Source organism: Myotis myotis, unplaced genomic scaffold (genome assembly GCF_014108235.1).
Source record: "Myotis myotis isolate mMyoMyo1 unplaced genomic scaffold, mMyoMyo1.p scaffold_m19_p_2, whole genome shotgun sequence".
Lineage (NCBI taxonomy): Eukaryota > Metazoa > Chordata > Mammalia > Chiroptera > Vespertilionidae > Myotis > Myotis myotis.
In genome coordinates, this window is record NW_023416324.1 from 100,084,020 (window position 1) to 100,109,161 (window position 25,142).

A 25,142-nucleotide genomic window follows, 5' to 3' on the forward strand; every position below is an offset into this window, starting at 1 on the left:
AACCATCAACAAAGGAACAAGAAATCCCACTGCATGGGAGAACATATTTGCCAATGTTATTACTGATAAGCATTTAATCTCCAAAATTTACAGGGAACTCATACTACTTAACAAAAGAAATATAAACAATCCAATAAAAAAATGGGCAAAGGACCTAAATAGACACTTTTCGAAAGAGGACATAAAGAAAGCCAAGAGATATATGAAAGCATGCTCAAAATCACTAATCATCAAAAAGCTTCAAATCAAAACAACAATGAGGTACCACCTCACACCTGTCAGAATGGCTATCATCAACAAATCAACAAACAATAAGTGCTGGTGAGGATGCGGAGAAAAAGGAACCCTTGTGCACTGCTGTAGGGAATGCTGACTGGTGCAGCCACTGTGGAAAACAGTATGGAGTTTGCTCAAAAAATTAAAAATGGAATTCCTATTTGACCCAGAGATCCCACTTCTAGGACTATATCCCAAGAAATCAGAGGAACCAATCAGAAAGGATATATGCACCCCTATGTGCCACACCAAACTCAGTCCCTAGTCGAAGAACTCAGTCCCTGTTCGGAAGCCATATGTGCCACGCCAGCACGACCAAGGGTGATCCCGAGTTGGGGGGTGAAAGGATTAAGGAAAGACAGACAAGAGAATAATAGCTGGGTCTCAGTGGGACGCTGCCTCCCTGATGAGGAGACAACGACAGTGCCCACAAAGCCCTGTCTTTATTTTATAGCAGATGCCACGAGGCAAAGTAGGGGCATGATCATGTTGTTTACAGCATTCTCGTGAGTTTCAACCTCATTCAACTACATGCACCCGAACTCTATCACAAGGCACGTGGGGCTACATGTTTGGACCATAGGTTCAAGCTTACAACCACAGCCGTTGGCTATAATTGTGCTGGGAGGGCCCTGCCCTCCAGCTGGGACTTGTATGTGGCAATGAGAAGACCCCGTCCTTTCATTAGTCCAAAGCTTGAGTCTGGCCAAAACACCGTAACTGCACCCACACTCCTATGTTCATAGCAGCACAATTCACCATAGCTAAGATTTGGAAACAGCCTAAATGCCCATCAGCAGATGAGTGGATTAGAAAACTGGTACATCTACACAATGAAATACTATGCTGCTATAAAAAGATGGAACTTTTACCATTTGCAACAGCATTCATGGAACTGGAGAGCATTATGCTAAGTGAAATAAGCCAGTCGGAGAAAGATAAATATCATATGATCTCACTTATATATGGGATATAATGATCAACATAATTTGATGAAAATAGATCCAGAGACAAATGGCAGGGGACGGGGGGTGGGGGGTTAGAGAGCAACCAAAGGACTTGTATGTATACATATTAGCATAACCAATGTACACAGACACAGGGATGATGGAGGCTTACCCAGGGTGGGAATGGCTGGGGTGGTGGTGGGGGAGGGGCGTCAATTGTGGGAAAAGGAGACATAGGTAAAACCTTAGTCAATAAAAAAAGAAAAAGAAAAAAGAAACTTATAGACAAAAAAAAATCTTCCTGCCCTAGCTGGTTTGGTTCAGTGGATAGATCATCAGCACGCGGACTGAAGGGTCGGTCAAGGGCACATGCCAGGGGTTGAGGGCTCGATCCCTAGAGAGGGCATGCAGGAGGCAGCCGATTGATGGTTCTCTCTTATCATTGATGTTTCTATCTCTCTGTCCCTCTCCCTTCCTCTCTCAAATCAATAAAAATATATTTTTAAAAAAATCTTCCTGCCCTGCTCAATGGTTAGAGCATCAGTCCATGGACCAAAGGGTTGCAGGTTAGATTCCTGGTCAAGGGCACGTACCTCAGTTGCAATTCGGTACATGGCCCAGGTCAGTACTCTTTCTAAAAATTAATGGGGGGGGGGGGGGAATCCTCTGGTGAGAATTTTTAAAAAACCTTAAAAAGAAAAACACCTTTCCACTGTGTTTCCTTATGGAGAACGTTTGTCATGTGAAAACTTTTAACTGGAAAAACAGGTTATATGTATGCAGAATTTGTGACTAGAAATATGGTGTGTTCATATTAGGTTGGCGCTTTGTTCAAAATATCACATTTATCATTTCATTGAAATGATCCTGGCCTTAATCTCTCTAATAATAAAAATATAATAGGATGACATAATACATTAAAAACAGCAAGAAGTAAAAAAATGATATTGCCCAAATGAAGAATCACTGCCAAGGAAAAATAGGTAGCTACACTAATCTAAGAAATACAGATATGCTCACAAATGAGTTCTAGATCTAGCATGTAGCAGGGTCTAACATACTTGATGACTCTTCGCTATCTTTAGCTTTATAAATTTTTGTTACCCATATTCAGAGGTAATTTAAACCAAATTCAAGTATATTTCTTTGCAAAAGTTCCTGATATTTTCTTATACTTTGATATTGTAGACAGATTAATGCAACTGTATATACCACTAGGATCTACACATGTTAAAAAAAAAGAAAAAGAAAAACCCAACATCATGAAGAGTATTCATAGAAAAAAGATAAAAAGTAACATTCATAGGAAGTAATGTACATAATGGTAAGAATTTTTTTCTTCTCTTTTTTTAGGTAAGACTTTTTTAAGTTCGTTTGTAGTTTTCCAAATTTCTATCATTTTTATAACAAAGTTTACTTAAAAATAAGGTCTGCAAAATGTACTCAAATATATTATTGTCATCCAAAACTTAAACAGCAGCAAGGTACCTTAGACAAGGCCAAAATGTGAACAAATTAAATAATACAAATTTAAATCCCTCTATTTAAACTAAGTCTGATAAGAAAAGGATTATCCTATCTAATAATAGACAAACATGGTAATTAACCATAACTTCGATACCCTTCCCATTGGATAATCAGGGTGATATGCAAATTAACTGACAACCAAGATGGGGGCTGGCAGCCAGGCAGCTGAAGCGAACAGGAGGCTTGCTTGCTCCAGTGATGGAGGAAGCCAACGTTCCCCGCCTGCCGCTGCCGGCCTCTAAGCTGCAGTCTAAGAAACTATGTTGCAATTATAGAAGCTAAACAAACCCCAGAAACCTGCTTTCAGCCAGCCGGGCATCAGAGCTGGAGTTGTAACAGTTTTTCAATTATAGAAGCTAAACAAGCTCCAGATACCTGCTTTCAGCAGCCAAGGTCTTAGAGCTGGAGCCGGCTCTCAGCTCCAGTGACAGCCATAGAAGGTAAATAAATCCCAGAATAAAAAACAAAACAAAACAAAAAACCAAACAAACAAACAAACAGAAAAAAGGAGAGATTTGGAGCTTCAGTCACCCGCCAGCGTGAAAACGGCCTTCAGCCCCTCACCCAGACTGGCCAGGCACCTCAGTGGGGACCCCCACCCTGAAGGGTGTGTGACCAGCTGCAAAGAGCCATCATCCCCTCATCCAGGCTGGCCAGGCACCCAAGCGGGATCCCCACCCTGATCCAGGACACCCTTCAGGGCAAACCAGCCGGCCCCTACCCATGCACCAGGCCTCTATCCTATATAGTAAAAGGTGCCTCCCAGCACCAGGATCAGCGGAGCCGTGAGGCCTCCTGGCACCGGGATCAGCGGAGCCTCCCAGCAATGGGATCAGCAGAGCAGCGAGGCCTCCCAGCACCGGGATCAGTGGAGCAGCGAGGCCTCCCAGCACTGGGATCAGCGGAGCCACGAGGCCTCCTGGCCCCTGGAGCAGCGTGACAGGGGACAGCGCCCAAACCTCCTGATCGCCCTGCGGCTGTGTGTGTGACAGGGGACGGGGACACAACCTCCTTATCCACCCTGCTCTGTTCGTGACAGGGGAAGGCGCCCCAACCCCCTGATCAGTCCTGCTCTGTGCCTGATAGGGGGGAGCTCCCCAACCCCCTGATCAGCCCTGCTCTGTGTGTGACAGGGTACGGCGCCCCAACCCCCCCATGGGCCCTGCTCTGTGTGTGACACTGTGGAGCCACAACCTCCCCATCGGCCCTGCCCTGAGTGTGACAGGGGGGAGTGCCCCAACCCCCTGATCGACCCTGCTCTGTGGGTGACAGGGGGCGGCGCCCCAACCCCCTGATCCACCCTGCTCTGTGTGTGACAGGGGGCGGTGCCCCAACTCCCCAATCGGCCCTGCTCTGAGCCCGACCAGGGGCTGCAGGGCAGGCACCTAGGGATTGGGCCTGCCCTCTGCCACCTGGAAGCGGGCCTAAGCCAGCAGGTTGTTATCTCCCGAGGGGTCCCAGACTGTGAGAGGGCACAAGTGGGGCTGAGGGACACCTGCCCCCCCCAGTGCACAAATTTTTGTGCACCAGGCCTCTAGTCCTATATAATAAAAATGTAATATGCAAATTGTCCCCTCGACCAGGAGTTTGACCACACACTATGGACATGCACTGACCACCAGGGGGCGACATGGAACATGGCAGGTGTTGGTGATGCCCTGATCAATCGCCCCATGGCAGCAGCAGGGAGGGGGTCGCCACCCAGCTCCCAGGTGCTAAGGGAGCTGAGCGGGGGTGGGAGGGAGCTGGGCCCCAGGCTGGGATGGGGAACTGGGGGTGGGTTGCAGCAACCAACCACCCACGGCACCCGGGCAGGGGGGCTGCAACCTCTCACTGGCTACCTGGGGGCAGGGGTGACAGGGACCGAGATGCAGTGAGAATGTGGGATGTCTGCTGAGCTCGCTCTCAACTCCCCTTGCTACTCTCCCCAGGGACGCTAGGGCTTGCACACCGAGGAAGCCCCCACACTCAGGTGCTGGGCACCCACAAGGAGCTCGCCCCGCACCCATGCGGCCTCTTCCGAGTGAGCCAGGCTGCAGCTGCCGGGACCACAGGAGTCAGTGAGGCTCCTCGTGGTTCGCACAGGAGCCAGTCTGCGAGGCTGGCAGGGAGAGGGCACACTGCCTGCCTGGCTTCCGTGCAGCACCTCTGGGCAGCCCAGAGGCCCACACTGCACCCCGGCCTGCGGCACTGACTGCACTCACTGCATCTCCACATGGGGACTCAGGAGCTATGACTCAGGTGGAGGGGGCATGCGGGGACCTAGGGGCTGCCCAGGGCCCAGAGGTCAGCTGTGACCTGCCCTTCCACATCAGACACTCATGCTTCCATCACTTGCCAGGCCTAAGGATCACACTCATGCACGAATTTTGTGCACCGGGCATCTAGTTTGGCCTAAAATTAGACTGAAGTTCTCACATAGCTGAATCTAAATAGGTGAGTAATAACTTTCCACCACTGACAGGAAAAATAAAAAGAAGTCAAAAAGTAATTTTCTAAAAGCAACACTACTAAGATATTATATAGTATACATGCATGCCCCAAATATATATAATTAGAAGCCCTCAATCTAAAAAAAAAATTGTGCTCAAAATATATATGTTAAGGTAAATCAAGGTGCAGGTCTTTTTTTTTTTTTTTAAATCCTTACCCAAGGAGTGAAGATATTTTTCTCATGGATATTTAGAGAGAGGAAGGGAAGGAGGGAGGGGGGGGAGAGAGAAACACTGATGTGAGAGACACACATCTACTAGTTTCCTCCCTCACTCACCCCAATCGGGACTGGGGATGTAACCTGTAACCCAGGTTTATGCCCTTGACTGGAAATAGAACCTGCAACCTCCAGTGCACAGGCTGATGCTCTAACCATTGAGCAACACCAGCCAGAGCATTGTGCAGATCTTAACTTACATTTAAGGAAATCTATTTGAATAGCTTTCAAAAAACAATACCTATACAGCTAATGACATTTCTCATATCTCAAAAGATGAATTTTGGGGAAGAGGAGAGGGAAGAAGAAAAAAATCACCTGTAGCACTAACTACAGCATAGCTTAAGATAAAGAATCCAAAGAGATGGAATGTACCCCATTGTTTCTGAAGCTACTGTGGTGAAGGACCAATCTTTTAAAATTTCCAATCCAGCATAAAGAATCCATCACAATTTTACAAAATCCCGTTAAAATAGTTCAAGGAGGTTGTTAGACTGGGGCAGTTCTAATGCAGTGGTTCCCAACCTTGGCTGCACATTAGAATCACCTGGGAATCTTTTTATAATCCTGATTTCTGAGCCTCATCCTCCAGAAATTGTGTTTCTTTGTTACTAATGTTGTGGCCCCACCCCATAACAAAGAAACAGAATTTCCGGAGGATGAGGCCCAGAAATCAGGATTTTAAAAAGATCCCCAGGTGATTCTAATGTGTAGCCAAGGTTGAGAACCACTGCTCTAATGCTTTCTGTAGCATAGCTTAACAAATAAAACCTAAGCCAGAGTCAATGCACTTGAATCTAAGAAAACAAAACTCAAAAACAACTAATCATAAACATTCAACTAGATTTTCTTGAGCCCGAGAAAATCAAACTCAAGAACAATTATTATAACAGCCAAATCACTAAATTTCCCCAAATAAGGCAAATATTCAAGCTACAGCCAATTACTTGCTTTGCTTTTTTCCCCATTATCTTTGCTATTAAAACCTTTGCCCCAGGTCCCATCTGTGGAGTACCCTGACTCATTTTCAGTTTTAGTGCTGCCCATTCAAATCATTTGCTCAAATAAACTTCTCAAAATTTAATGTGTCTCAGTTTATCTTTTTACAATACCATTAAAAAACAATAGAAAATGAAATAAAACAAATATACAAAATACAAGTCCAAATGTTTTAAATTATTATATTGGATTTAACAGACATAAAGTTACTATTAAATTACTATATAGGTTTTTAAATACTTTCCATACTGACCTCCTGGGTAATCAGTAGTAGGCACTTTGGGTAGTGCAGGGCTAGATGTCAGCCCATGACACCTAGCTCCAGCTCCTTGCTCTGAAGCTCCAAAGGGCTTCAAAGGAAGCCCCAATGTTCAGCAGAGTATTGCAACACAGTGCTTGAAACACAGTGCTACACACACACAGCTGGCTACTAATGCACATTAGATGGGTGAGATAAGCATCTCAAATCAATTCTACCAAGATTTCTTTTCCAACAACTTTTCCATATGAATTAAAAAAAATAGCATGTGGAAATTATGTATGTAGTGAAATGAGTTTCCCATCTCAAATCTAGAAAGAAAAAATATAAAACCAATAGATAGAGAAGTATTTGCTGCATTAATCTATCATTCACTTATCCCTTTAACAAATTTTGTTGGCTCACTAATACCAGGTACTAGATTATTAAAAATAGAAAATATATCAAGAAAATTTATATAAATATCAAAGGTCTTCCCATTATGGAACTTCCAAAAGTTTCCCATCACTAAAAACAACATGGCTTTCTAGCAATCAACACTAGTATTTGCTTCATTTACTCAAACTGAGCAAGAAATGATAACTTTGGATTTGAACATGAATGAGGGTAAAGAAATGTAAATGAACTGAGCATCTGTTGACTAATCTATGGTAAAATTATTTCTCCAAATATGAACATTATGGTGCCACAAAGTCATTTCACCCAAGCAGGCCCACTGTTTCTTAAAATTTTACTTTGTTTTTCTTTGGCTACAAGATTTCACCTGCATCAGACATATTCAGACAGATTTGTTTTCGATGAATAGATATTTGCATCTGGTGGGATTTTTGTTTTTCTCATTAAACAAAAAATTTTGTGAAACTAGTTGGAAATCTACACACCTAAACAAGTAATCTTGGATCTCTGTCTCTCAGTTTACTAATTTTTCACTTTCTGCTCTATACTTTAAATTAATACATTAAATTACTTACCTAGGTAGCTAGTTCCCCAACTATAATCAATTATCTTAATGGTAACAAATGGCTAAAAATATTAGCAAAATAGATCAGTGAAAATATGACATTTTGGGGCTAGAGAAAACAAACAAACCTGGAAAACCTTTTCATGGAGATATATGATAAAATGCCCTTTACATCCAGAATCAGAGACCTGGTTTCAAGTCTGAGTTCTACCTCTCTACAGCTGTGGAATTCACGGACAAGTTACCTAATTTTTCCAGGCCTCAGTTTTCCTATTAGGCATCCTTCAGAGGGATGTTGTAAAAGGAAATAAAATTGTATATAACAGGGAATTGAAAATGTGAAACCATACACCAACTGTACCTAGTTAGAAGTATAACCACACTTTGCACCCAGCCATTAGGGATTCACCAGCATGGAGCATCAAGTAAGATAGATTGCTTACTACCACACTGAGCAATGGCTTTCCAGTTTTACTTTCCACTTTCTGGAAGGCATTAACATTTTAATTTTAGCAGTACTAGAGGGAAGAGGAATAGGTAAAAGGACAAACTACAGTGAAAAAGAATTTATTGAAGCAAAATGACTGCTTGTTACAAGTCAAGGGGTTACTCTAGATTGAAAGAGCTAAGGCAACCAAAGCTAATATTTATGGTAAACATCCCTATACATATCTGTGCTAAATTAGGAACCACCAGTAACAAAAGAACTAGTTGTATCAATATAATAAAACCCTAATATGCAAATCGATCAAATGGCAGAACGACTGGTCACTATGACGTGCACTGACCACCAGGGGGCAGACGTTCAATGAAGGAGCTGCCCCCTGGTGGTCAGTGCGCTACCACAGGGGGAGCGCCACTCAGCCAGAAGCCAGGCTCACAGCTGGTAAGCACAACAGCAGTGGAGGGAGCCTCTCCTGCTTCTGCTGCAGGCGGGTGGTAAGAAGCAAGGGGTCCCAGACTGTGAGAGCCCCGATTGTGAGAAGGATGTCCACCTGGTGAGATTGGGCCTAAGCCAGCAGGTGGACATCCCCCAAGGGGTCCCAGACTGCGAGAGGGTGCAGGCTGGGCTGAGGGACTCCCCTTCCAGTGCACAAATTTTGTGCACCGGGCCTCCCCACAGACTACAAAATATTACAAATATGAATATAAAAGAGCAGCCTCCAACAAAAAACAGTAAGGGTGAAGAGGCAACAACAGGACAATGGCTGTCACTATGCTCACTTTAAGTGAAGAAACATTTGGTTATCTCACTCTGAGAAAACAGGAAATATAAGAATAGATCTGTCAGAATGATGAGACAAAAGGGAAACAAGAAAGAAGCTTGCGTATATGAGTAACATTTGCAAAGTATATCCACATAACTGAGATGACTACTGGAAATTATAATAAGTTAGTGAAAATCTGGACAAAGGGTTAGGTTTTATAACTTAGTGATGCTATTAATGACTCTATTATACAACTATTAAAATATTTTAAAGCATTTCTATTATGAAATACAATGGTATCTGATATATAGAATTATATATTCAGAACAAATGAGAAAAATCATCCCACCATAATTTCTTTAATGTATATAAAACTTTAAAACTTACTGGATTCCACTGTCATCTGAAGCAAACTATCAATGACATTGGATAAGAGCCCTTTACTGGATATTCTTAGGTGATTTAATATTACTGGAACAGCTTGATACTCCAAAAATAAGATTTTTCCTTCATCTGTCTTCAAGTCCAAACAAAGAGAATCAAATGCCTGAGCCAGGTAGTCAGCTGAAAAACAATATGCAAAATCCACTTCCATATTAATAGTCCAGCTGGTAACCAGAAACAGAAGGTACAAAGGGAATATCATAATTTTAACAAATTCAAGAGTGAAACAATTTAAATGACCAGAGATTACAGGCTAAATTTAGATATTCCATGCCTAACTAATTTGTTAGGACTCAAGTGGGAAAAGAGAAAAGGAACTACATTATGATATAGTAAATTTTATTCAAAATTTTCATATTTTAACATTGAAATAAACCCCATTTCTATGTTATATCAAGAAAACAAATGATGTTTAATAGTAAATAACACAATTAGTGTTTATTTTTCATATTTGATTATAACAATCACTTCCATAAATTTAAACAGTATTAGTATTTCTTTTACAACAGCTTCTAAGATTATACTTTTTGTTGTTGCTGCTTTCTAAATGTTTACCTATTTCAAGATATCGCTTTATACAAACTTGCTGAATGAGATTTAAACTAGGATTTCTGTCTCCTAATAAAGATAAAACATTAGCATTAAAAATCAACTTCAGAAGATTGGATTTGAGCTAGTGTGTTACTTTTTGTTATACATCTGCCATTATGAACAGCAAGATTTCATCATGGCCAATGTTATGATGGCACCTGCCAGATCAGAAGCCTGGAACTTTCTTATAGATGTTCCATAGATGATTGGGAAGCTTGTAAAGCCAGGATTAAGAAGTATAAATTTAACCAGAATCAATACAAATGAACTATTAAGATACTCATATAATTATACTTCAATACACCAAACAACCCAAGATACTATTCTTACAATGATTTTACATTGTGCTTTTAACAGCACAAGAATATCCTAGTTGCCTGGCTGGTGTAGCTCAGCAGTTGAGCATCGATCCAGGAACCAAGAAGTCACCAGTTCAATTCCTGGTCAGGGCACATGCCTGGATTACAGGCTCAATCACCAGTAGCGAGCATGCAGGAGGCAGCTGGTCGATGTTTCTCTCATCGATGTTTCTCTCTATCCTTCTCCCTTCCTCTCTCTCTAAAAATCAATAAGAACATATTTAAAAAAACACACAATATCCTAGTTTTCTAAAACTCTCATCCCAACATACTATGCAAAAGAATAAAAAACTGTTCACGTCATGCAAGTACTAGTGAGTTAAATTTTCTACTGAGACTTCTATTTAGACTCAAAAATGGTCCTAGCTGGTTTGGCTCAGTGGGTAGAGCCTGCAGACTGAAGGGTCCCTCCCAGGTTCGATTCTGGCCAAGGGCACATGCCTGGGTTGCGGGCTCAATCTCCAGTGTGGGGTGTGCAGGAGGCAGCTGATCAATGATTCTCTCTTATCATTGATGTTTCTATCTCTCTATACCACTCCCTTCCTCTCTGAAATCAATAAAAATATATTAAAAAAAAAAAAGACTCAAAAGTGCCCTTGAAAATATGGCAGAATCACTTTATTAAGATTCACTGTCTTTTGGCCTACTGTTGTATTTCTTCTCTGCTGTTTCAGCTCACATAAACTAAAGAAATAATTAAGGACCCTAATTATTAAGAATGAAAAGCTGAGAGTAACCTGTGTGAAATTAAAATATATGTAAAAGAATTTTTAGAAATTAAGATCTGTGCCTATGGATCACTGCATTTTTACTTTTGATAGAATTTAGTTCAAGAAACCCTAAAATTATTGCATTTAATTTTTGTAGTTTAATAAAATAAAACATTGCAAATAAATGTATATTTAGGTTAAGCAAAGTTGCTAGATTCTGTCTAGACTTGCCTTATTTAACAACCTACCTTTATTTAGAAACAACTCAGGCAGAAGAGTATAGATGAATCCTGAATTCAATTCTTCACAGGAATGAAAGTTTTTATCATAGTGCTTAACCTACTGTATTTGACACAAATTATTTCACTTCTTATTAATATACCATCTGAGATTAAATAGGCTGAATGCTATATGATATAGCAAGTTTGCAAACTTAAAAAACTGTCCTTTGTTAATTTGGGGAAGGTAGAAAAATAGTATTTGGTTATTTTTTAAATATAAACTTTTAATTGATTTCAGAGAGGGAAGGAGAGGGAGAGATAGAAACATCAATGATGAGTGTGTCATTGATTAGCTGCCTCCTGCATGCGCCCCACCGGGGATCAAGCTTACAACCCAAGCATGTGCACTGACCGTGAATCGAACCATGACCTTCTGCTTTATAGGTCAACCTGAAACACTGAGCCACACCAGCTGGGCATATTTGGTTACTTTTTAAGTAGTTTTACCTTTTAGGGAGAATTGAAAAAATAATTACATATATTCTTATTATAATTTCCCTAAAAGGGAAAATTTCCTAAAAATAAGACAAATTTAATTTCTGATAGTATTTTTTAAGTTTTAGTTCTCAATTGTATAAAACCTAATTTATTTTTATGAATACGCTATATTATTGAGTCTTAAAAATGCTGACATTTAACTATAATCTTTTTTATTCCTTATCAATAGTCAATCTGTTGATCTCAGTCAGCATGAAACAGTTTCCCGTTAGTCTATATGGCAGATTAAAAAATCAGAATCCCTCTAGCAACTCCCAACAAAAAGTGAACTTAACACTACTTCCCATCTTTTAAATTTGGGCTAACCTTGTGACCAGTAGAATGCAGCCGAAATGACACTTGGGTGTTAGAAACCTGAGTCTGGACTTCAAGAGGTCAAGCCTCTTCCAGTCTCCAGCTGGGCAGTCTACTGACACATGTAATAGCCCCAGGCTAGCCCACTTGAGAATGAGAGACCAAGCAGAAGGAGGCCCCAGATATGTTAGCAAGCCCAACCAAGAATAGGGGAGCTCAGCCCAGCCCAAGCACCCAGCTGAGCTAAGTCCAAGTTACCAAACCAAAGAACTGTGAGCTAGCATTATTATGGTTGTTGTTTTAAGCAATTAAGTGTTTGGTGGCTTATGAAGCAACCATAGAAACCTAGTGCAATCTAATAGACTTCAATTCTGATCTCAATGAAAATCAACTCTTAGAAATTGATAATGATGATGATGTTTACAAGAATAGCAGCCAGCATAATGGGAGATTATTATATGCCAGACTCTGCTAAACCTTCACATTTTCATTTAATCTTACAAAAATAAAAACTGTGGTGGAGAAACAGAAAAGGGATCTGCCCAATGTCACATAGCTAGTGATAGGGCTGGGATTCAAACCTAAGCTGGCTGACTCCAGAGTTGAAGTTCTTAGCTACTACATTACACTGCCATCTTATCAGATCAAACATTATTCGAGAATAATGTAATTCCCTACATTTCTCTAGACCTGAAGCATAAGTACATAATTTGTAAATACATGAATCTGCATAAATTTAGGGCTAAGTGTTGAGTAGGACAGGACAGTAGAACTAGCCCCGATGCACATTTTAAAGCAGTGGTAGCCAACCTCATGGACCACTCAGACCACCAGTTGGCGACCACTGTTTTACAGAGTATATTTTGATTTAAAAAGAATAAAGTCCCTAAAACAATTCTATCAGATAAAATTCTTGATTTTAATGATCATCTTTACATAGATCAAATGTGTACATGCTGAAGGTTTTATAAATTAAAATGTTTTTCACATTGCCCTGGTTGGTGGCTCAATTGGTTGGATTGTTTTCCCGTGCACCAGAAGGATGTATGTTCAATTCACAGTCAGGGCACATATCTAGGTTGCAGGTTCGATTCCTGGTCAGGGCAAGTGCAGGTGGCAGTGGATTGATGTTTCTCTCTCCTCTCTCTCTCTCTCTCTCTCTCTCTCTCTCTCTCTCAGCCTGTTCTAGGGTGATGATTAAAAAGTGTTTTCATGCCCTGACCGGTTTGGCTCAATGGATAAAGCATCGGCCTGCGGACTCAAGGGTCCCAGGTTCGATTCCAGTCAAGGGCATGTACTTTGGTTGCGGGCACATACCCAGTAGGGAGTGTGCAGGAGGCAACTGATCGATGTTTCTCTCTCATCGATGTTTCTAACTCCCTATCCCTCTCCCTTCCTCTCTGTAAGAAATCAATAAAATAAAATAAAATAAAAAAGTGTTTTCACATTGATTCCCATGCCTACATACTTACAATTGTTAATGACGTATAACGTTGTACTATCCTCATGATATTGTTAAGGGCCTGATTTTGGGGGTTCAAGAAAGATCTAGATTCCTTACATTTGCCTGACCCTCAGTTTGCTCTTCTGTAAAAATGACAATACCGTCTACTCTATAAGGTTATTGTGGGATATAACATTTGAAAAAAACCAAATGAATGGCTAGAAAAATGCCAGCAATGGTGCAAGAATTCATTTAATGTTCATTTCCTTCATTCCAATTGTGGGTATGCCAGTTATTTATCCTTTAACATTATTACAAACAGCAAATTAACACCCTTGAACTTTTTTCCCTTCTGAATTATTTCCTTGAAATAAATCTTATTAAACGTTATAATACATTTTGGTTGCTCCTGCAAGAAAAATGTACTTCAAAATGATTACAATTTATAACACGATAAAAATTATATGTTTCTTCTCAGTGACACATTATATTTGATCATTTTCCTTTCGTAAATGTAATAAATATGAGGTTATATCTGACAGTTCATTTTATTTCAGTGATTCAGCATAGCATAATGATTAAGAGTGTAGGCTTAACCTTGCTATGCCTCAATTTTTTCATTAGAAAACTGAGATATTGATAATACTGATACCTCATAACCTTTTGTTGCTGTTGTTGCTAATCCTAACCCTTTTTTCCATTGATTTTTGGAGAGAGTGGAAGGGAGGGAGTAGAGGGAGAGGGGAAGAGAGAGAGAAGAGAGAGACACATGGATTGGTTGCCTCCCTCACAGGCTCCGAATGGGGCTGGCAGTCAAACCTGCAACCCAGATACAGGCCCTTGACCGGGAATCAAACCCATGACAGTTTGGTCCATGGGCCAATGCTCTAACCACTGAGAAATACTGGCTAGGGCTCTAATAACCTTTTAAGGATTAAATGTAATGTAAAATGCTTAGTAATGTAAAATTCTTAACCCATAACATAGTAAGTGCTATGTGTTGTTTGTTGTTGTTATTATTATTTATTATCTCAGGAAGTACATGTTCTTAGCAAGTCGTATAGTAGGGTTAAGAGGGTGGGTGGGCTTTAGAGACAGAGAGGGCTGAGGTGAATCTGACTCTCAAATACTGGTTGTGGCCTTGGCACAATTACCTAACCTCTGTAAACTAATCACTGCTAATATGGGATAATAATCTTCAGAGATAAAAAAGAGCTTAGCATTGTAATGTCAAATTCACAAGTGTGACCTATGTTGATTCTTGTATGAATTATCTATTTGCACTATTGTTCTGATTTAAGAGTTTTTATGTTTAGCCATGACCAGTATGGCTCAATGCAGAGGCAGCCGCAAACTGAAGGGTTGCGGGTTCAATTCCTGGTCAAGGGCATGTACCTGGGTTGCGGTTTGATCCTCCATGCCCATCAGGGTGTGTGCAGGAGGCAACCAATTGATCTCTCCCCCACCCATCACTCTTCCTCTGTCTAAAAAATCAATGGAAAAAATATCCTCCAGTGAGGATTAACAATAACAAAAAGTTTTTATGTGTACATTTTCAGTTCTCCCAGAATTTTTGCACTGCATTGTAAGAGAGCCTATTTAAATTATATTCCCCATACTTATAATCATTTCTCCTAATGGTATTTACTAGATGTCTTTTTCCTTTCTTGGCTTTTTTTTCTTGAGTTGATTTGCTATATCCAAAAGTTACAGGCATACCTTGTTTTACTGTGCTTCGATTTTTTTGTATTTCACAGATGCAGCGTTTTTTACAAATTTAAGGCAAGACCTTCCACCAGTAACAAGATTTCAACTTGTTTTGTGATACTTGCCTTCTTGCAGTGGTCTGGAACTGAACCCACAATATCTCTGAGGTATGCCTGTATATTAATAGAGATCCAATAACCTCCTTTCAACCCTGAGCCTATTGCACCTCTCTGGAGTATCTGACAATGAAGGCAGAAAACACCAGGTCAAAAAGGAGTTAGTCAATCAGCTCTGGAATTTGATATTGATGTAAGATTGAAGCCATTCACCTTCCTTAACATTTTTCTCTCCATGAAATAAGGGGATAGGGAAAGTGTTCTTCAAGGTAATGTGAATCTTTGCAAAGCATTACAACGATGGCACTTCATAAATTGTAACTCAGCATTTCCCAAATTGTCTTACTCAGAAAATTAGCCCTGTAAAGGCCTCAAAGGGTTTGGAGGTTAAATAAGTTTGGGAAATGCTGCGTACAATATATTTAAGTTTTACAGATTCATTATGCTCACTAGGACATTAAAGTAAGAAAATATTAAACTTTAGTTACCCCCAAACTTCTCCAACATTTTAAACTACAGACCAGAACAGCTCCCTCTTTTTCTTGAGTCACATCTATTATTTAGCCCACAGAGCTACTTTTCCATGAGACAGACTGCTAGGATGAACAAAAACATCTAAATGTCCTAAGTAACAGTCAAAGGTACTGGGGGTCTCTTTACCAGGTATACCGGTTAATAATGCAGATTTTTTCAATAGATGGAGTTACACATATGTTAATATACATGCGATTTGATATATATGCTATTTTGTATTGACAACAAGCTTCAAAACTTCATGTCAAATTTTCTGAAGGTGTTAACATCATAGTTATTTTTAGGCTTAAAAATGTTGAATTTCGTGCCAAAGAAAGAGCATTTGCAGGAAGTTTTAATTCATTATTTTATTTTGAAGAAAAGTGCTGCTGAAAGTTATCATATACTTCAGGAAGCTTATGGCGAACATGCTCCATCTCAAGATACTTGTGAACACTTGTTTGAACGTTTTAAAAGTGATGATTTTGATGTGAAAGACAAAGAACGTCTAGGTCAACTGAAAAAGTTTGAAGACCAACAATTACAAGCATCATTGAACGAAAATGCGTGTCAAACTCAAAAACAACTTGCAGAAAGATTAAATGTAGCTCAGCACACAATTTCCAATCATTTACAAGCAATGGGAAAGATTTTAAAGGAAGGAAAATGGATGCCACATCTACTGAACGAAAGACAAATGGAAAACCGAAAAGTCATCAGTAAAATGTTGCTTCAACGGCATGAAAGAAAGTCTTTTTTGCATCGAAGTGTGACTGGCAATGAAAAGTGGATTTATTTTGAGAATCCCAAACGCACAAAATCATGGGTTGATTCAGGTCAACCATCAACATCGACTGCAAGGCCAAATCGCTTCGGGAACAAGACAATGCTCTCTGTTTGGTGGGATCAGGAAGGTGTGGTGTATTATGCGCTTCTAAAACCAGGTGAAACCGTCAATACTGATTGCTACCAACAAAAAATAATCAATTTGAACAAGCAGAATGGGCCAGAAGACACGGCAAAGTAATTTTGCTTCATGATGACGCACCATCACACACTTCAAAACCAGTTAAAGACACGTTAAAAGATCTTGCCTGGGAAGTATTAACCCACCCGCCGTATTCACCAGACCTTGCTCCTTCAGATTACCACTTGTTCCAATCAATGGCACACGTACTTTCTGAGTAGCACTTCAAAACGTCCGAAGAAGTGGAAAATTGGGTCTCTGAATGGTTTGCCTCAAAACAAGAAAAGTTCTATTGGGATGGTATCCACAAATTACCTGAAAGATGGGGAAATGTATAGCTAGCTTTGGACACTACTTTGAATAAAGCACTTTTGATGTTTCTCTTGAAATTATCTTGTTTTCTTTGATTACAAAATCTGTATTATTAACTGGTACACCTGGTAGAGTCTCACTCTTATTTCCCATGGAAACTAGCACAGTTTTTCAATCTCTCAGAACTTCCATTAAAACACTTTTTTTTAAATTTCAAATGACTAATTCTGAGATTTTTAAAAAGAGAAAAATGGTATAAAAGACACCCATGTTGCACCACTTTCACTTAGATATAGCCGCTATATTTTACTATACAGTCTTTTTTTAAAAAAAGAAAAGTTACAGAAAAAAAGTGAATTCAACAAAAATTAATCATAGATGGGGGTGGTTTTACAATTTGGGGAACCAAATTGTCCCTTTATTAGCTTTGTCAATTAATCAAAATGAGGGGAAGATGTTTTTATGAAGGATTGTTATTTTTGTACACGAGGCAATCTGTAACTTTTTAAACACATTTTAATATTTTTAAAATGTATCATTTAGATTTTTAATAAGATAACTTTTATCTTATTGAAAGATAATATCTTTCAATTAATTCCATTCATTCTGCCTGTTTGGCAATCCTATCTAATAAAAAAGAGACATGGTAATTAGCGTACAACCGCTACCCTTCCCATTGGCTAATCAGGGCGATATGCAAATTAACTGCCAACAAAGATGGCGGTTAATTTGCATACATAGGGCAATGATGGGAGACCATAGGGGAAGGATGGTGATTGGAAACACAGGCGGCAGGCAAGAGCCGGGAGGCGCTGCCCCTGGCCCTGAATCGGAGAACCAGCCTTCTTTGCCTGCCCCCCTGCTGGTGATCGGAGAAGCCAGAGCAGGGCACGGAAGAGGCCGGCGCCCACCTCTTCCCTGGCCGCCCCTGCCAGGGATGAGCAATTGGAGATCCCACAGCAGGAAAGGGGGGCCTGCAGCCAGCCTCCATGTGCGCCTGCCCGTGGGATCGCCCTGGCGATCACGGAGCAGAAAAGAGCGGCCTCTAGCCAGCCCCCATGTGCGCCTGCACCTGGGTTGCCACGGCAATCATGGAGCAGGAAAGGGGGGCCTCACGCCAGCCCCCCTGTGCCTGCCCATGGGATCGACCTGGAGATCATGGAGCAGGAAAGGGCAGCCTGCAGCCAGCCCTGTGTGCACCTGCACCTGGGTCACCACTACGATCCCCGAGCAGGAAAGACCGGCCTCTAGCCAGCCCCCCTGTGCGCCTGCCCGTGGGATCCCAGTGGCGATCACGGAGCAGGAAAGGGGGGCATCTAGCCAGCCCCCATGTGCCCCTGCCCCTGGGTCGCCTCGGCGATCCCACAGCAGGAAAGGGGGGCCTGCAGCCAGCCCCCATGTGCCCCTGCCCCTGGGTTGCTGCTGTGATCCCAGAGCAGGAAAGGGCAGCCTGCAGCCAGGCCCTGTGTGCGCCTGTTCCTAGGTCGCTCTGGTGATCCCACAGCAGGAAAGGGCACCCCACCCTGGCCACAGCTCAAGGGAGAGTACAACATGCAGTGGAGGCCAGGAGCCTGAGAGATCAATAGAGATGGGCGCCTCCCAGATGTGGCTGGGGGCAGGCCCCCAGCGGACACACACACACACACACACACACACACACACACGGGACGCCTGCACCGAGCCTCTGCTGCCAGACTGTGGCCATCAGTAGGACATCTACTGAGGGCTCCCAGACTGAGGGGCTGGCTTGGCTGAGGGAACCCCATCCCCCAGTGCACAAATTTCATGCACCGGGCCTCTAGTCCTATATAATAAAGAGGTAATATGCAAATTCACCATCACACCCTCACAAAATGGCTGCCTACGACCAGGAGGGTTAATGAGGGACGACCAAATGACTGAACAAGCAGGCTGCCTGGGGCGACCAGGCCGGCAGGCGGGTTCGTGAGGGACGACCAAACGACTAAACAGCAGTCTGTGTGGGGTGACTTGTGAAGGGCGACCAGGCCGGCACCAGGGGCAGTTGGAGGGCGACCAGGCCGGTGGCGGGGGCAGGTAGGGGCAACCAGGCCAGCAGGGTGGGCAGTAAGAGACAACCAGGCCAGCAGGGGGGCAGTTGGGGGCAATTAGGCTGGTGGGGGGGCAATGAGGGGCGACTAGGCTGGAGGGGAAGGTCAGTTGGGGGTGACCAGGCTGGCAGGGGATGGCAGTTAGGGGTGACCATGCCGTCAGAGGGGAGCAGTTGGGGGCAACCAGGCCAGCAGGGGGGGCAGTTAGGGGTGATCAGGCTGGCAGGGAGGGGGCAGTTAGGAGTGACCAGACTGGCAGGGAGGGGTCAGTTGGGGGCAGCCTGGCTGGCAGCAGGGGACAGTTAGGGGCGACCAGGCCGGCGGGGGGGTGGGGGTGGGGGGAGGGGGTATTTAAGGGAAACCAGCCAAGCAGGCAGGTGAGTGATTAGGAGCCAGTGGTCCAGGATTGTGAGAGGGATGTCCAACTGCCGGTTTAGGCCCGATCCTGGGGCTCATGAAGGAGGCAACCAATCCATGTGTTTCTCTCACATCAATGTTTCTCTCTGTCTTTCCTTCTCTCTTCCACTCTCCTTAAAACCAATGGAAAAATATTCTCAGGTGAGGATTAACAACAACAACAAAACAAACAACAAAAAAAGAAAGATCAATAATGAGAGACAATCATCAATTGCCTGCCTTCTGCAGGCTCTCTACTGGGGATCGAGCCCCCAACCCGGGCATGTGTTCTGACCAGGAATTGAACTGCAATCTCCTGATTCATGGGTTAACGCTCCACCATTGAGCTACGCTGGCCAGGATGTATTCATGTATTTAGATGAAAGGTAACATTACATATGTTTATTAAAATTTCTTAAAATAAATTAATGAGACATTATTTAGTCTGATTTTTCAATTTCTATTTTATATCCTAAAATTTAGATTACATTTGAAAATATAAACACTTTTCAGGAATACCCAATAATAACAAAAAATTTGACTGAAAATTATTGGAAGCTGTTTTTCTTCACAAAAAGACTTTAACAAAAAAGACTACAGGATAAAAAAAAAAAAATGCTTACATTGATTTTGTAAACAGGCACCCTACCTGAAAAGAAATTGGACAAGATTCATAAGAAAAAAATGAGACAGATATGAAGTGACTTGGATAGGTAAAGGATACTATTATGTGAACTCTCTGGTTAAAGCCTTTGTTTATTACCAGTTACCACAGAGAGTTTAAAATTCACTAGTTACTGTATCAATATTAATAAACTGCAAACACACTGTTGGTAAAAATAGTGAGTTGTAGAAAACTATGGTAAAACATAATTTGTAGATTTTAAGAAATGATAAACCAAAAGTAATGTGGTTTTTAGAGACTTATATAAAAAGCGTTTGAGAAGCATTTGTCAGCCAACCATCCTATTTAATAATAGACAACATGGTAACTGACCATACCTTCACTATGCCTCCCATTGAATAATCAGGTTGATATGCAAATCAAATGCCAACAAAGATGGTGGCTAATTTGCATACAGCAGGCAGGGCAGGACAGCCTGAGTGCGAGCAGCCATCCAGGCCCCTGTGTGCGACCCCAGAAGCAGCCTGCCTGTCACCCATGATCGGATACGATCCCAGGCTGCAGGTGGGCCCCAGAGGCCCCGGAAGCTGCTTGCTGCCCGTGATGGATCTGATCCCGGGTCGCACATCAGCCCCAGAAGCCCCAGAAGCTGCCTGCCTGCCGCCCGGGATCGAATCTGATCTCAGGTTGCAGGTCAGCCCCAGAAGCCCCAGATGCTGCCTGCCTGCTGCCCGTGATGGATCCAATCCCAGGTCACACGCTGGCCCCAGAAGCCCCAGAAGCCACTGGCCTGCTGCCCGTGATGGATCGATCCTGGGTCACAGGCCGGCCCAAGAAGCCCCAGAAGCCGCCTGATATGGCAGTAACTCTATCAGTAAGCACTCTGAAAGTCAGTGGCATAAATGCACCAATTAGGAGACAGATTATGAGGGTGAATCAAAAACAAAACCCACTTTAAATATAAAGACACATATAGATTAAAAGTAAATGAATTAAGCTGCAGCCTGTTTTGCTCAGTGGATAGAGCATTAGCCCCTGGACTGAAGGGTCCCAGGTTCGATTTCAGTCAAGGGCATGCACCTCAGTTGCTGGCTTGATCCCCAGTACCTATCAGAGCATATGCAAGAAGCAACCATCAATGTGTCTCTCCCTTTCCCTTCACTCTCTCTAAAATTCAATAGAAAAATACCTTGGGTGAAGATTAACAAAAACAAAGTAAATGGATTAAGTAACATTAAAGAGATTATAAGAAAAATATATTCCAAATTTTGTTAGTTATATAATGGTTATGTTTAAATTATTAACACCTGCCCGCCCCCATCCAAGGAACAGCAGCCTCCTGATCACCACACCCTCTGTCTAAGGAATAGCAGCTGTGTGTGAAGCCTCCTCCCACCAGCCAGAGGAGCCACCATAACTGTGAACAGCACACACCAGAGGAGCTGCTACCAATTGAGGAGCAGCTGCTACCACAACCGCCCGAGGAGCAACCGCAGCCCGAGGAGCCACAGCCACCCAAGGAGCAGCCACTGAATGACTCAACATCTAGATATGGTGGTACGATCAAACATGGGTAGACAAAGAAACCCCCAAAGGAAAGAAAAGGAGGACTCGCCAGAAAAGCAGCTAAGTGAAACAGAGGCATTCAGCATGACAGAAAAAGAATTCAGATTAAGGGTCCTAGAGTGCATAAACGGGATGGAGAAAAAAAATCAACAACTTATAAAAGAAGCAAGAAGAAACAGATGAAAAAATCAATAAATTATGTAAGAACAAAGAAGAAATGAAGAGTGATATAGCTGTAATAAAAACCACCATGGAAAGTTTCAACAGTAGACTAGGAGAAGCGGAGGACTGAATTAGCGAATTAGAAGACACGGAAACAAAACACACCCAAACTGAACTGCAATTGGAGAAAAAAATTTAAAGACAGGAGGACAGCCTAAGGGAGCTATGGGACAACATGAAACGAAGCAACATACGAATAATAGGGGTGCCAGAACAACAGAAAGAGGAACAAGGGTTAGAAAACCTATTTGAAGAAATAATATCAGTAAACTTCCCAGAGGTGGGGAAGAAAAAAAATCACACAAGCACAGAGAGTCCCAAACAAGGTGAACCCGAAAAGACCCACACCAAGACACATAATTACCATGGCAAATGTTCAGGACAAAGAGAGAATCTTAAAGGCTGGAAGAGAGAGATGGAAAGTTACATTCAAGGGATCTCCCATTAGATTATCAAATGATTTCTCTACAGAAACACATCAGTCCAGAAAAGAATGGACAGAAATTTACAAAGTGATGCAAAGAAAAGGACTGAATCCAAGAATACTCTATCCAGCAAGGCAATCATTCAAAATTGAAGGGGAAATAAGAAGCTTCACAGACAAAAAAAGGCTAAGGGAGTTTATGACCACCAAGCCAGCAATGCAAGAAATGCTAAAAGGATTGGTGTGAAAAGAAGAAATAAAAAGCTCAGAAAGAAAACAGCCACACAAAAAAAGAAAAGGCTACAAACAAGTACCTTTCAATAATAACTTTAAATGTAAATGGACTAAATGCTCCAACCAAAAGACATCGAGTGGCTGAATGGATAAAAAAACATGACCCATATATTTGGTGTCTACAAGAGACCCACCTCAGAAGAAGGGACTCACACAAGCTGAAAGTGAAGGGATGGAAAAATATCTTTCAGGCAAATGGAAATGAAAAAAAAAGCTGGGGTAGCAATACTTATATCGGACAAAATAGACCTCAAAGTGAAGGCCATAACAAGAGATAAGGAAGGCCACTTCATAATACTAAAGGGATCAATACAACAAGAAGATATAACCCTGATAAACATATATGCACCCAATGCAGGAGCACCCAAATACATGAGAAAACTCCTGGAAGATATCAAAGGAGAGAGCAACAACAATACAATCATAGTAGGGGACTTTAATACACCACTGACATCACTGGATAAATCCTCTAGACAAACAATCAGCAAAGAAACAGCAATCCTAAATGACTCACTAGATCAGATGGACTTAATTGACAACTTCAGAACACTTCACCCCAAAGCCACGGAATATACTTTCTTCTCAAGGGCTCACGGGACATTTTCAAAAATAGACCACATACTGGGTCACAAACAAAGTCTCCCCAAATTCAAGAAGTTTGAAATCATACCAAGCATCTTCTCAGACCACGATGGCATAACAGTAGAAATAAACTACAATAAAAACAACCCCAAACCCTCAAACACTTGGAAGCTGAATAGCATGTTATTAAATATTGATTGGGTTACCAATGAGATCAAAGAAGAAATTAAAAACATCCTGGAAACTAATAACAATGAAACACAACAATCCAAAACCTATGGGACACAATGAAAGCAATCCTGAGAGGGAAGTTTATAGCTCTACAGGACTATCTCAACAAACAAGAAAAAATGGTAGTAAATCATCTAACTCTACAACTCAAAGAATTAGAAAGAAAGCAACAAGAAAAGCCCAGAGTGAGCAGAAGGAAGGCGATAATAAAGATTAGAGCAGAAATAAATAAAATAGAGACCAAAAAGACAATACATAACATCAATGAAACCAAGAGCTGGTTCTAAGAAAGGATAAACAAGATCGATGAACCTCTAAACAGGCTCACGAAGAAGCAAAGAGAGAGGACCCAAATAAACAAAATCAGAAATGATAGAGGCGAAATAACAACAGACCCCAGAGAAATACAAATGATTGTTAAACAATACTGTGGACAACTCTACTCCAACAAATTAGACAACCTGGAGGAAATGGACATATTCCTAGAAAAATACAACCTTCAAAACTCAATCAGGAAGAATCTAAAAATCTCAACAGGCAAATAACTATGGAAGAAATTGAAGCAGTCATCAAAAAGCTTTCAGCAAACAAAAGCCCAGGACCTGACGACTTCACAGGGGAGTTTTGCCAAACATTCAAGGAAGAACTAAAACCTACACTCGAGAAACTAAGATGGCGGCATAGGTAAACACCGGAGATTGCTGCCTCGCACAACCACTTCAAAAATACAATTAAAAGACGGAACGGACATCACCCAGAACCACGGAAGGCTGGCTGAGGGGAAATACTACAACTAGAAGGAAAGAGAAAAGCATACCGAGACTCAGAGGAGGCGCAGTGCAGAAAATACAAAGGTGCGGCGGTGCGTGCGGAGCGGGCTGGCGGCTGAGAGCACGGTTGTCTATTTCAATCCGAAGGGAGTCTCAGGCTCTGAGCTCCAGTGCGGGAGAGGCTCTGGAGACCCAGACTCAAACAGGAGAAGCGGGACTGTCTGGCATCGGTTGGAACTCGAGGGCAGCTGTCTCTCCGAGGTTTGCATCGGTTGCTGGGACTCTAAGAGGCAGAGCCTCTGGGGACGGGACTGAGAGCACCCATAACTGCTCGCTCTGCCTGCCCTGTGGATCCCCTAGGACCTGCCCTGCCCAAGCCTTGAACAGAGGCACTTGCGGGATAGCCTTAGGCAAAGGATAGATTAGTACCTCTCTAGAGGAAAGAAGTTCTCCCACTGCAGACACAGCTGATTCTCACACCCAGTTGGCCTGGAGGTCAAATACCCCCCAGTATTACCTACAACAATCAAAGCTTAACTACAACAAGACTGAGCACAAAGACCACAAGGGAATGCACCAAGAAAGCATAAATAATGCAGAGACAAAGAAACAGGACACAAATGACAGAAATGGAGGATATAGAGTTCAAAACCACACTTTTAAGGTCTCTCAAGAACTGTCTAGAACAGCCGTGGGCAAACTATGGCCCGTGGGCCGGATCGGGCCCATATGAAATGAATAAAACTATTGAAAAAAAAGACCGTACCCTTTTATGTAATGATGTTTACTTTGAATTTATATTAGTTCACACAAACACTCCATCCATGCTCTTGTACCGGC

At 42.0% G+C, this 25,142-nt stretch overlaps 1 protein-coding gene across 6 annotated transcripts in view; it reads right to left on the reverse strand.

Annotated features, from left to right (window-relative positions):
- The window catches only part of CCDC138 (coiled-coil domain containing 138), a 192,250-nt gene that overhangs the window by 12,923 nt on the left and 154,185 nt on the right, over positions 1–25,142 (reverse strand). For all 6 annotated transcript variants that reach the window (XM_036351307.1, XM_036351305.1, XM_036351308.1 and 3 more), the window contains one exon: positions 9,275–9,451. In XM_036351307.1, coding sequence (XP_036207200.1) covers positions 9,275–9,451 — 177 coding nt within the window. The remainder of the gene's footprint in view (positions 1–9,274; positions 9,452–25,142) is intronic.